The 14252-nt window shown below is 46.1% G+C and overlaps 1 protein-coding gene across 2 annotated transcripts in view; it reads left to right on the forward strand.

The window, feature by feature from the left end:
• Positions 1-13433, forward strand: part of map1sa (microtubule-associated protein 1Sa) — an 18918-nt gene extending 5485 nt beyond the window's left edge. Inside the window, exons 3-7 of one of the 2 annotated variants that reach the window (XM_061034763.1) lie at positions 3676-3758; positions 6218-6358; positions 8125-10963; positions 11159-11373; positions 11460-13433. In XM_061034763.1, coding sequence (XP_060890746.1) covers positions 3676-3758; positions 6218-6358; positions 8125-10963; positions 11159-11373; positions 11460-11615 — 3434 coding nt within the window. In that variant the 3' untranslated portion in view covers positions 11616-13433. Of the gene's footprint in view, positions 1-3675; positions 3759-6217; positions 6359-8124; positions 10964-11155; positions 11374-11459 lie in introns of both variants that reach the window. The other variant, XM_061034761.1, reaches the window with a different exon arrangement.
• The last annotated feature ends 819 nt before the right edge of the window (positions 13434-14252 follow it).

Here is a 14252-nt window from a genome sequence, read left to right on the forward strand (position 1 = left end):
GTGTGTGTGTGTGTGTGTGTGTGTGTGTCTCTGTGTGTGTGTGTGTTTGTGTGTGTGTGTGTGTCTCTGTGTGTGTGTGTGTGTGTGTGTGTGTCTCTGTGTGTGTGTGTGTGTGTGTCTCTGTGTGTGAGACAGACTGCTGTTTGTCTGATTCAAACCCATGAACACTATCAGCTGATCAGCAGCCTGCAGACTCTGATGTAGAGACACACATCGTTTTCATCGAGCCGCCGGGAGCATTTTGTTTCTGTGTCACTGAGATGTTGGATGTAGAGACACACATCGTGTTTCTGTTGGATGTAGAGACACACATCGTGTTTCTGTCAGATGTTGGATGTAGAGACACACATCGTGTTTCTGTCAGATGTTGGATGTAGAGACACACATCGTGTTTCTGTTGGATGTAGAGACACATCGTGTTTCTGTTGGATGTAGAGACACACATCGTGTTCCTGTTGGATGTAGAGACACACATCGTGTTCCTGTTGGATGTAGAGACACACATCGTGTTCCTGTTGGATGTAGAGACACATCGTGTTTCTGTTGGATGTAGAGACACACATCGTGTTCCTGTTGGATGTAGAGACACATCGTGTTTCTGTTGGATGTAGAGACACACATCGTGTTCCTGTTGGATGTAGAGACACATCGTGTTTCTGTTGGATGTAGAGACACACATCGTGTTTCTGTTGGATGTAGAGACACATCGTGTTTCTGTTGGATGTAGAGACACACATCGTGTTCCTGTTGGATGTAGAGACACATCGTGTTTCTGTTGGATGTAGAGACACACATCGTGTTTCTGTTGGATGTAGAGACACACATCGTGTTTCTGTCAGATGTTGGATATAGAGACACACATCGTGTTTCTGTCAGATGTTGGATGTAGAGACACACATCGTGTTTCTGTTGGATGTAGAGACACACATCGTGTTTCTGTTGGATGTAGAGACACACATCGTGTTTCTGTCAGATGTTGGATGTAGAGACACACATCGTGTTTCTGTTGGATGTAGAGACACACATCGTGTTCCTGTTGGATGTAGAGACACACATCGTGTTTCTGTTGGATGTAGAGACACACATCGTGTTCCTGTTGGATGTAGAGACACACATCGTGTTTCTGTCAGATGTTGGATGTAGAGACACACATCGTGTTTCTGTCAGATGTTGGATGTAGAGACACACATCGTGTTTCTGTTGGATGTAGAGACACACATCGTGTTCCTGTTGGATGTAGAGACACACATCGTGTTTCTGTTGGATGTAGAGACACACATCGTGTTCCTGTCAGATGTTGGATGTAGAGACACACATCGTGTTCCTGTTGGATGTAGAGACACACATCGTGTTTCTGTTGGATGTAGAGACACACATCGTGTTCCTGTTGGATGTAGAGACACACATCGTGTTTCTGTCAGATGTTGGATGTAGAGACACACATCGTGTTTCTGTCAGATGTTGGATGTAGAGACACACATCGTGTTTCTGTTGGATGTAGAGACACACATCGTGTTCCTGTTGGATGTAGAGACACACATCGTGTTTCTGTCAGATGTTGGATGTAGAGACACACATCGTGTTTCTGTTGGATGTAGAGACACACATCGTGTTCCTGTTGGATGTAGAGACACACATCGTGTTCCTGTTGGATGTAGAGACACACATCGTGTTCCTGTTGGATGTAGAAACACACATCGTGTTTCTGTTGGATGTAGAGACACACATCGTGTTCCTGTCAGATGTTGGATGTAGAGACACACATCGTGTTCCTGTCAGATGTTGGATGTAGAGACACACATCGTGTTTCTGTCGGATGTTGGATGTAGAGACACACATCGTGTTTCTGTCGGATGTTGGATGTAGAGACACACATCGTGTTTCTGTCAGATGTTGGATGTAGAGACACACATCATGTTTCTGTCAGATGTTGGATGTAGAGACACACATCATGTTTCTGTCAGATGTTGGATGTAGAGACACACATCGTGTTTCTGTCAGATGTTGGATGTAGAGACACACATCGTGTTTCTGTCAGATGTTGGATGTAGAGACACACATCTTGTTTCTGTTGGATGTAGAGACACACATCGTGTTTCTGTTGGATGTAGAGACACACATCGTGTTTCTGTTGGATGTAGAGACACACATCGTGTTTCTGTCAGATGTTGGATGTAGAGACACACATCGTGTTCCTGTTGGATGTAGAGACACACATCGTGTTTCTGTTGAATGTAGAGACACACATCGTGTTTCTGTTGGATGTAGAGACACACATCGTGTTTCTGTTGGATGTAGAGACACACATCGTGTTTCTGTTGAATGTAGAGACACACATCGTGTTTCTGTTGGATGTAGAGACACACATCGTGTTTCTGTCAGATGTTGGATGTAGAGACACACACCGTGTTTCTGTCAGATGTTGGATGTAGAGACACACATCGTGTTTCTGTTGGATGTAGAGACACACATCGTGTTTCTGTTGGATGTAGAGACACACATCGTGTTCCTGTTGGATGTAGAGACACACATCGTGTTTCTGTTGGATGTAGAGACACACATCGTGTTTCTGTCAGATGTTGGATGTAGAGACACACATCGTGTTTCTGTTGGATGTAGAGACACACATCGTGTTTCTGTTGGATGTAGAGACACACATCGTGTTTCTGTCAGATGTTGGATGTAGAGACACACATCGTGTTTCTGTTGGATGTAGAGACACACATCGTGTTTCTGTTGGATGTAGAGACACACATCGTGTTCCTGTTGGATGTAGAGACACATCGTGTTTCTGTTGGATGTAGAGACACACATCGTGTTTCTGTTGGATGTAGAGACACACATCGTGTTTCTGTCAGATGTTGGATGTAGAGACACACATCGTGTTTCTGTTGGATGTAGAGACACACATCATGTTTCTGTCAGATGTTGGATGTAGAGACACACATCGTGTTTCTGTTGGATGTAGAGACACACATCGTGTTCCTGTTGGATGTAGAGACACATCGTGTTTCTGTTGGATGTAGAGACACACATCGTGTTCCTGTTGGATGTAGAGACACACATCGTGTTTCTGTCAGATGTTGGATGTAGAGACACACATCGTGTTTCTGTCAGATGTTGGATGTAGAGACACACATCGTGTTTCTGTTGGATGTAGAGACACACATCATGTTTCTGTCAGATGTTGGATATAGAGACACACATCGTGTTTCTGTTGGATGTAGAGACACACATCGTGTTCCTGTTGGATGTAGAGACACATCGTGTTTCTGTTGGATGTAGAGACACACATCGTGTTCCTGTTGGATGTAGAGACACACATCGTGTTCCTGTTGGATGTAGAGACACATCGTGTTTCTGTTGGATGTAGAGACACACATTGTGTTCCTGTTGGATGTAGAGACACACATCGTGTTTCTGTCGGATGTTGGATGTATGTCCATTATTTCATATTTCATAGAACTTGTTAGGCTTTTATTTTGAAAGTTTGTCCTGGCTTGTGCTGAGAGTACTTTACTTGCTGTGTGCTTTTATTTTGAAAAACAGTAAGGCCCTTCTGGCAGAGTGAAGGTTAGGACAGGAAGTTAAGCACAGAAACAGGAAGTGGTTAGGGATCCCAAATAGGAAGCGGTTAATGAATTGATTAATGTCAGACTGTGGCGCCCCCTACAGGTCAGAGGACTCTACAGCACCGCAGCGACCTGTTGGACACTCAGGTTGTTGTGAATCCAGCTCATGACTTCATCTGCTCTGAGGTGAGTGAGAGAGGGGGGGAGAGAGAGAGAGAAGGGGGGGGGAGACAGAGAGAGAGGGAGGGGAGAGAGAGGGGGAGAGAGATGGAGCGGGGCAGAGAGACAGGGGGGAGAGAGAGAGAGAGGGTGTGAGAGAGAGAGGGGGGGAGAGAGAGGGAGCGGGGCGGAGAGACGGGGGGAGAGAGAGAGAGAGAGGGAGGGGGCAGAGAGAGAGAGGGAGGGGGAGAGAGAGAGAGGGGGAGAGAGAGGGAGCGGGGCAGAGAGAGAGAGAGGGGGGGAGGGAGCGGGGGAGAGAGAGGCGGGGGGAGAGAGAGGGAGCGGAGAGAGGGGGGGAGAGAGAGAGAGGGTGTGAGAGAGAGGGGGGGGAGAGAGGTGGGCAGAGAGAGAGAGAGGGGGGAGAGAGAGGGGGGGGAGAGAGGGGGGAGAGAGAGGGGGGGGGAGGTGGGGAGAGAGAGAGAGAGGGGGGAGAGAGAGAGGGAGGGGGCAGAGAGAGAGAGGGGGGGAGAGAGAGAGGGAGGGGGGCAGGGGGGGAGAGAGTATGTGTTTTTTTGAGTTTAACAGTTTAATTTGTGGAACTGATTCACTTTCTTCAGCTGATTATATCATGTACAGATGAGGACGAAATTATTAGCCCCCCTATGAAAATTTCATTTTTTTCAAAGTATTTCCCAAGTGCTATTAAACAGGCAAAGAATTTTTAACACAGCTTTTTCAAACATCCTAGTTTTATTTTGGATGCTTACATTATTTTACTTTGCACACAGAAACGAAATTATTTCACAAAAAACAAAAACTACCAGGGTCAAAATTATTAGCCCCCCTGATGCTAATAGTCAATTGTGTATCCTTTTTGCTGGGTAACAGCCTGCAGTCGTTTGTTGTAGTTTTCAACAAGTCTCTGACACGTCTCCTGAGGAATCCCAGCCCATTCTTCTTTGGCAAATCTCTCAAGCTCCTCCAGATTTGATGGCCTTCTGGCATGGACCTTGGTCTTCAGTTCACCCCACAGATCTTCAATGGGATTCAAGTCAGGGCTTTGTGCAGGCCAGTCAATAATGTTCACTTTGGTCTTCTGGAGGTAGTTCTTCACCAGGAGCGACGTATGCTTTGGGTCGTTGTCGTGTTGGAAGACAAAGCGACGACCCAGACCCAGTTTTGCTGCTGACTGCTTGAGGTTTTCTTTCAAAATCTTCACATATCCTTCTTTCTTCATGATTCCTTCCACTTTGACGAGATTCCCAGTTCCAGACGCACTGAAACATCCCCACAGCATAATACTCCCACCACCGTGTTTCACTGTGGGGACCGTGTTCTTTGGGTTATACGCCTCTCCCTTCTTTCTCCAAACATAAGCAATGTCTCTATGGCCAAAGAGCTCTAATTTCGTCTCATCTGACCAAAGGATGCATAATATTTCTCCAGGTTGTCCTTAGCATACTTCAGTCTGACTTGAAGGTGTCTCTTCTGCAGAAGTGGAGTTTTTCTTGGTCTGCAACCTCGCAGTCCATTCCTGTGCAGAGCTCTAGTGACTGTCTTCTTTGAGACTACAATTCCCGACTTGGCTAAGTCATTCACTAGTGTCTTGGCAGTTGTTCTGGGGTCTTTAGACACATCTCTCACTAGTTTTCTTTCCAGAGTCTTTGAAATCTTTCGCTTCCTACCTCTGCCAGGCTTGTTCTGTACTGTGTGACTCTCTTTTAATTTCTTGATGATACTTCTCACTCCAGTTCTTGACACTTGGAAACGCTGTGATAACTTTGTATATCCTTCTCCTGCTTTGTGAGCATCAACAATTCTTTTTCTCAAGTCTAAACTGATTTCTGTTGTTTTTGGCATGATGCTTTCTCAAGTGACAGCTCAAACCCTTACTGACGTTTTTATACTGTGTGTATATTGGGAGATAACCCTCAATTTTAACTTGATTTTACAAGCTTTGAGCATTACAAAGTTAATGCACATCATTGCACAACAGTGGTTTGTGCTATGGCTCAATAAAAAGGTCAGTTCTTAAGGGGCTAATATTTTTGACCCTGGTAGTTTTTGTTTTTTGTGAAATAATTTAGTTTCTGTGTGCAAAGTAAAATAATGTAAGCATCCAAAATAAAACTAGGATGTTTGAAAAAGCTGTGTTAAAAATTCTTTGCCTGTTTAATAGCACTTGGGAAATAAATGATAAATGAAATTTTCATAGGGGGGCTAATAATTTTGTCCTCGTGTATATCTGTCTCACCCTGATCCACTTCAAGTGTGTGTGTGTGTGTGTGTGTGTGTGTGTGTGTGTGTGTGTGTGTGTGTGTGTGTGTGTGTGTGTGTGTGTGTGTGTGTGTGTGTGTGTGTGTGTGTGTGTGTGTGTGTGTGTGTGTGTGTGTGTGTGTGTGTGTGTGTGTGTGTGTGTGTGTGTGGATGATGATGATGATGATGATGGTGTGTGTGATGATGTGTTTCCTGTGTGTTGCGTTCAGGTGCGGCGGCTGCTCTGTGATTCGTCGCGTCACAAGCTGCTGGTGGTCATGGGTCAGTGTGTGGAGGAGAGCGGAGACGTGGTGTTACAGAGAGGATGTTTCTCCGTCAGAGACCTGATCCACATCCTGTCTGATGAAGAGGTCAGAGCCCGCCCCTCTGATTCATGATATGCACTCATCGGGCGCACTCCCACTACCAAAGTTGTACCCCTCTGAAATCAGCTGTTACCATGACATCAGCTGTTACATTACATCAGCTGTTACCATGAAATCAGCTGTTACCATGACATCAGCTGTTACATTACATCAGCTGTTACCATGAAATCAGCTGTTACCATGACATCAGCTGTTACATTACATCAGCTGTTACCATGACATCAGCTGTTACATTACATCAGCTGTTACCATGAAATCAGCTGTTACATTACATCAGCTGTTACCTTGAAATCAGCTGTTACCATGACATCAGCTGTTACCATGACATCAGCTGTTACATGACATCAGCTGTTACCATGACATCAGCTGTTACATGACATCAGCTGTTACCATGACATCAGCTGTTACCATGACATCAGCTGTTACATGACATCAGCTGTTACATTACATCAGCTGTTACCTTGAAATCAGCTGTTACCATGACATCAGCTGTTACCATGACATCAGCTGTTACATGACATCAGCTGTTACCATGACATCAGCTGTTACATGACATCAGCTGTTACCATGACATCAGCTGTTACCATGAAATCAGCTGTTACATTACATCAGCCGTTACATGAAATCAGCTGTTACATGAAATCAGCTGTTACCATGACATCAGCTGTTATGGTTACATCTGTTTACATCTGTTAGTCCGATCATTGTCCACTTATATCTACTCTTTTATATTTTGTATTTTTAAGTTAAGTTTAAGCTTTAAGTTGTATTTAAATTGACACTTTATATTTAGGTTTAAATGTTTCGTTTACTTGCACTGTTGTTAATTTACTGCTCTGTGTGCCTTTGAATTGCCCCCTGGGGACAAATAAAGTTTATTGAATTGAACCATGACATCAGCTGTTACATGACATCAGCTGTTACCATTACATCAGCTGTTACCATGACGTCAGCTGTTACATGACATCAGCTGTTACCATGACATCAGCTGTTACCATTACATCAGCTGTTACCATGACATCAGCTGTTACCATGACGTCAGCTGTTACATGACATCAGCTGTTACCATTACATCAGCTGTTACATGACATCAGCTGTTACCATGACATCAGCTGTTACATTACATCAGCTGTTACCATGACATCAGCTGTTACATGACATCAGCTGTTACTTAGAGAGAAACTCCCTGAGGCTGCAGAGATGTGATTCTCATGGATCCCTCTGGAGTCGGGGATTTCCGAGATGACAATGTGACCCACTGAGGATGACTCTGCAGCTTCCAGCTCGTCTCTGATCGCTGTTGTCGTCTCAGTCGACGCCATCTTTAGCTCAGGAAGAGCCGGACATTAACATGTTTACAGCCTAACAGGTCTGATTAGCTTATGTCTGGATCGGGGGTCTGCGGGGGTTCTATGGGGGTTCTCTGCAGATACTTCTTGATGATATCTCTATTATGTTCGTGATCGATGGGATAATACTGAAGCTTTAAAAACTCGACAGGTGTGCAGGAGTTCACCTGGGTATCTAGGACTTCTATTTTTGTTGCCGTGGTAACAAACAGGTGTCAGTATATGATCATTTCAAATGTTAACGTTCTGGTATCATGCCGACCCCCTGTCACTTCTGTACGTTATGTATCACGGCCCGTGTCCACAGACGGTGTTTATTTCATACAGCCTCGATGTAGCTCAGCGTTCTCAGCCTGACCTACCTGCTGAACTCTTCTCTCATGCAGTTCCTCTCTGTTGCAGATGGGGGAGCTGTTGAGCTCTGCAGCGCTGAAGGCCAGCCTCACCCTCAGCTGTCCAGACGTCGGACTCTGGAAGGACTCTGTGTTAGAGACACAAACCCTGATAAACATCCGGATCAACCCACCCCCCGTCCTCCCAGAGATGGAGGGTCTGCATGAGTTCACAGAATACCTCTCCGAGTCTCTGGAGCCCGAGTCGCCCTTCGAGCTCCTGGAGCCCCCGAGCACCGTGGGCTTCCTGAAACTGTCTCGACCATGTTGCTACATCTTCCCCGGGGGGCGGGGCGACTCTGCTTTCTTTGCTGTGAACGGTTTTAACGTGCTGGTGAACGGCGGCTCTGATCCGCAATCCTGCTTCTGGAAACTGGTTCGACACCTGGACAGGATCGACTCGGTGCTCCTGACTCACATCGGCGTGGACAATCTGCCCGGCGTGAACAGTCTGTTGAGCAGGAAGTTGGCAGAGCAGGAGGAGGAGTCTGCTGGAGCTCAGACTGAAGAGGACTGGACTAAGAACCTGATCTCCCCTGAGATCGGGGTCGTCTTCCTCAATGCTCCCGTCAGGTTGAAGTCCGTTAAGGGGGATCTGGGCGAGCTGCGGAGCTCGGACTTGGTGGCGCTTACCTTGCAGCACTTACAAAGACTGGAGGTCAAAGCTGAACCTCTGAGCCGGGCCAATGGACCCACTATAGAACCAGTAATCCTGTTCCAGAAGATGGGAGTGGGCCGTCTGGAGCTGTACACCCTGAATCCAGTCAGTGGCAGCAAACACCTTGAAGCTTTGATGCAGACTTGGCCAAACAGCGGATCAAAGGGCTCCGACCTCCCTCTGCCATGCCTCGTTTCCATTTGTGCCCTGCTGGTCTGGCATCCATCCAACCCTCAGGAGAAGATCATACGTGTCCTTTTCCCAGGATGCACTCCCCAAATCAAAATTCTGGAGGGACTTGAAAAACTGAAACATCTGAATTTCCTCAGACATCCGGTTGTGTGTTTGAAGGATCTCGAAACATCCAGAAGTGAGAAACAACCGAAACGAGCAGAGAGCCGGGAAAGCCTTAAATCTCAGTCCAAGGAGGTCCGAGTCAGCAGTGCCTTCCAGAAAGACAAGAACGGACGAGTAGACGTGAAAAAACAGGAGGTGAAAGTGAAGCCAAAGGCAGCAGGTGAGACTAAAGAGAAGAAGGATGGGGAGCCCAAACTCAAAGACACAGATGCCAAATCAAAGCCCCAGAAAGCTGCTGAAAAGATGGTTCCAAAGAAAGAAGAGAAAAAGGAAGTGAAGAAGGATGAGAAGGCGCCGCTTCCTGTCGTAAAGAAAGAAGCGGTGAAGAAGGAAACTGTAAGTATGAAACCAAAGAAAGACGTCAAACCTGAACCAAAAAAAGACCAAAAGAAAGACGGAAAACCGGCCGTCAAAGAAATTAAGAAAACAACAAGCGGAGCATCAACAGGAAGTACAGAACTAAGGAAAGCTTCAGGTCCGAGCGGAACTCTAAAGAAAGATGGTTCTCTTCCAAAGAAAGACCCGGGGAGCAAAGGGACCAAAGGTAGGCCAGGATCGAAGGAGCAGGAAATCCAGAAAGAAGGCTGTAAGACGTCTGAGGACATGACAGAGGAACTTCAAAGACTTCGATTGGAGGATCACAACGGGAACAGCGGTCTAAACTCAAAGGTCCCTGCAGCCAACGGGAACCCCTCCCCGAACGTAGAGAGCCCAGAGAAGTTCCGCAGCACTCAGATGGACCAGGTCAGAGATCATCTCGGGGTGAACTTTGACCTCTCCCCGACTGCATGCTCTCTGGAAAACGGGAAAGAGGATGTCTGCGTGAGCTCAGAGGAGAAGACTCTGGAGGGGGTCTCTCCTGCAGAGTCCTCCTCACAGGGTGCAGCAGGATCCTCTGAGGAGGACCGTCAGGGTTTAGGCGAGGACAGAGGATCAGGTCTGGACTGGAAACAGGGCGGTTCGCTGAGGGAAGGTCTGGAAACTTCCACGTCCACTCAAGACAAACAGTCAGGTCTTCTGATGCTCAGTCCTTTTAAAGAGAACTCGTCGTCCACGGCGACCTCCCTGCCAGCTGAGATGGGGTCTCCTCAGTCCACAGAGGTGGATGAGTCCCTGTCCGTGTCTTTAGAGCAGGTGGGCTCACCCAAAGGATTCTACTCTAACGGACACGTCAGTGACTCGGACTTGAACACAGGGATGACCTTGACTGACCCTGACAGGCGTGGGTCAGGTGTCCACACGCTGTCAGAGCTGGTTTCAGACATTCCTCATGACGTGGATCTCTGTTTGGTTTCCCCCTGCGAGTTCCAGCATCAGCACCTCCATCCTCTGACCTCTCCAGACCTCTCTGACAACAACAACCACTCACAGGACTGCCCTTCAGCCTTCAGCCAAGAGACTCCGCCCACATCAGTCAGCAACTCCCTCACAACAACCACAGACTCTGACGTCCCCCCAGGGACCGAGGACTGTCCCTCTATCACGGCAGATATGGACTCTGATGAAGACTGCAGTCCACACATCTCTTACAGGGTGGGGGATCCGCCCCCAGCCCCTGTAAAGGATCTGCCCCCCTTACCCCCCCATCCTGGAGCCTGCATGGCTGACATCGAGGCCGATGGTTCGTCCAAGAACCTGAAGAGTTCAAAGACCAAGAAACCGACGGCTTCGTTGCAGAAGACGACTTCCGGAAGTACCACGGCTCAGAGCGCTAAATCAAAGAGCAGTGTGACCACGGGGTCACTGAGGATGACCTCCAGCCTGGACACGAAGCCCTCATCCAGAAACTCACTCGGAGGCTCCAGAATTGGAACCCCAAAACCGTCATCGTCAGGTAGGCATGCTCACACCTGAGACTGTAAATGGTCCCACAGTCCTCCCCCCGCCCCCTTTAGTTTAGATCTTCCTCTGAATGTCATGAACTGCGTTCTGGTTTGGTCTCTTCTTCACTGAGCAGACTGAATGCAGGACGCCATCGGGCTCATTAAACTTCCATGTTTTAAAAACTATAAACTCTGACTTCCAGCAGGAGCAAAGGCCGCAGGTTTTGCAGGTTCTGCGGTCTATGTGGACCTGGCGTACCTGCCCTCTGGCTCCTCCTCCTCCTCTGTGGACCTGGAGTTCTTCAGACGACTTCGCTCGTCTCACTACATCGTGAGCGGGGACGAGCCGGTGAAGGAGGCGGCGATGAGGAGCATCCTGGACGCTCTGCTGGAGGGGAAGAGCAGCTGGCCGGAGCTCCAGGTCTGTGACATCACTCCGCCTTTTGGTTTGCTCTCTTATGATTTGCTCTCTGATTGGTCTGTTCCTTCACCCCCCCTCCCTTACAGGTGACGCTGATCCCGACTTTTGATTCGCTGGCGATGCACGAGTGGTACCAGGAGACTCACGATAGGCAGAAGGAGCTGTCAATCATCGTTCTGGGCAGCAACAGCACCGTGGCCATGCAGGAGGAGACTTTCCCCGCCTGCAAGGTCGAGTTCTGAGCACAGAGCCCCACCCACTACGAGCCCCGCCAACCTCACCTGTGACCTCTGCATGGGTGTGCCAGAAAACAGGAGACGGAGAGAAGACTATCTTTGTTGCCATGGTGACAACCAAACCAGACCAATGGATGGACCTTGGGTAGAGTCCTTTTAGTGAGCATGCTCAGTTACTCCCTGCACAGCGTACCTGTGTGACATCACTGCACAGTTATCCCCTGTCACTACGTGTCACTTCCTGTCTGCTGGATCAGGAGGTCCAGCTCACCTGCTAACAGACGTTAGCATGTTAGCATGAGCTGTGAAACGTCACAGAATATTTAGAAGATGATATTACCATCACCTGCTAACTGTAGCTGTGACGGCTCCGTGTTCAGCTTCTCTGATTGGTCCTCACTTTTAGTTTCACTTTCAGTGTTTGAGCCGCTCGTGGCGTTTCTGATCTTTGATTCGATCGTTGTTAACCTATGCTCCTGATCATGTGATCATCTGTGATGATGTCACTCTGTTCAATAATGATGTCATGTGTAGAGCTTCAAAATAAGAGCTTAATTTGACGATGACATCATCTCCATTCTGAAATGTGCCGTAAAGATGATGTCATCACACGTGACTTCAGCTGGACGATCAGGTAGAAACATTTTGTTTTGTAGTTTACAGAGAAGACTTGTAGTTTTCTAATCGGCACAAAGAGACGTGAAGTTGTTAAAAGGAGAACTATACGTTCTTCTACTGTTTTATTAAATGCAGATTGATCCATGTAACCTGCGTGAGCACAGATCTCCAATACAATTTTGTAGTTCTTTTTCCAGAATCGTAGTTTTTATATTTCCTGTGAAACAGCGCTAATCTGAATCCTACATTACCCATGAGCCTCAGCTGCTGGATTGTTATTTTTTTAACGAATCAAGAGTCTAAATTTATCAAAGAAGTTTTTAAAAGATGACCTTTGACCTCGGCCTGCTGTTATCCGCCTGGCAACAGCGGCTCTCTGATTGGATGGGCCTTACAGTGATTTCTGGGACTTGTAGTTTTAAAGTGTCCGGCTGAATCTGGCGCGTAAACTGAGCGTGTAACGTTTTTATTTAGAATCTGAAACCTGAAGACCAAACTGTCTGTTTTTATTTCGACCTAAAGTCCAACATTTCCATCTTTAACTTATTTATTTATTGAATTTGTTTTCTCGTCTCTTTGGTACGACGACGACTTTGATCAGCGACCAGCAGAACTTCCAAGTTTCCACGTTTCACTTCTTTCACTTTGAATGGATCTTTATTCCAAACAGGAAATCATCTGAAGCTTTGTTTTGATTAGAAACGTTGAGATGGCGAAGATGTTCGTTTTTATTGGACGATCAAACTCGATTCAGATTTTATGAAGGGGGGGAGGGGGGGTCGTAAGTTCTCTGCAGCGACGCTTCTTTAAAATCAGATGGAAACCCTGAAGTTCAAATGTTTAAATGAAGTTTGAGTTTCAATGAAAGTAGAAAATTCAACATTTAGATTTTAAATTTATCTTTTTTAAAGATTTTATTTCACAACATTCAAACATTTGTTTTTGTTTCAATCAGATTTAATTTTCTTATGATTCACATCCCCAACGCACACACACACACACAGACACACACACATAGACAGACACACATAGACAGACACACACACACACACACACACACACACACACATAGACAGACACACAGACACACACACACACACACACACACAGTGACACAGAGACACACACACACAGACACACTCTCAGAGTATTGTGTGTATTGAACACTAATTGTTATGATGGTTTGAAATAAAAGTTTCCCTTCAACTGAGTGTTGTGTGTTTATTGTCAAAGAAGAAGAGAACGTATGAAACATTAAAATCTAAACTTTGTGACGTAAAATCCACCTCACCATGTTCCCCTAACGCAGGGCCGTACCGACTTGAAGGAGGCGACGGGCCATGAAACATGTACACAGTGCTGAATGAGGCAGACGTGACAGATTGCAGGCTACTCACCAACAAGGCCCGTACAAACATCCACTTGAATGCACAATCATGTTTTAAATAATCCAATATCTGCCAGTTATATGATCTGCACTAACATAGGTAATGTTATGAATCTCTTCTTGTTTGCATTGATGGGATGAAGAAGACACTTTTTTTCTCATGACAGCACAAAAGTGTGTACTTTATTGATTCTCCATTTCACAACAGATGAACAAAATATTAATATTCAGACTAACTGTGAATCCATGTTCAGGTTCATTAATATATACATGAATCTTTCTATACCGGACCATTTTTACTTGTGCAGTTAACTTGAACTACTTTTACTGAGTGAAGGAAAGAAGAATATGAACTACTTATCAATCAATCAATCAATTTTTATTTGTATAGCGTCAACTCATAACAAGTGTTATCTCGAGACACTTTACAAAAAGCAGGTAAAAGACCTTACTCATTGTTATGTTACATAAAGCAGGTAAAAGACCTTACTCATTGTTATGTTACATAAAGCAGGTAAAAGACCTTACTCATTGTTATGTTACATAAAGCAGGTAAAAGACCTTACTCATTGTTATGTTACAAAAAGCAGGTAAAAGACCTTACTCATTGTTATGTTACAAAAAGCAGGTAAAAGACC

The sequence above is a fragment of the Labrus mixtus genome, chromosome 3 (genome assembly GCF_963584025.1).
Source record: "Labrus mixtus chromosome 3, fLabMix1.1, whole genome shotgun sequence".
In the NCBI taxonomy this organism is placed as follows: Eukaryota; Metazoa; Chordata; class Actinopteri; order Labriformes; family Labridae; genus Labrus; species Labrus mixtus.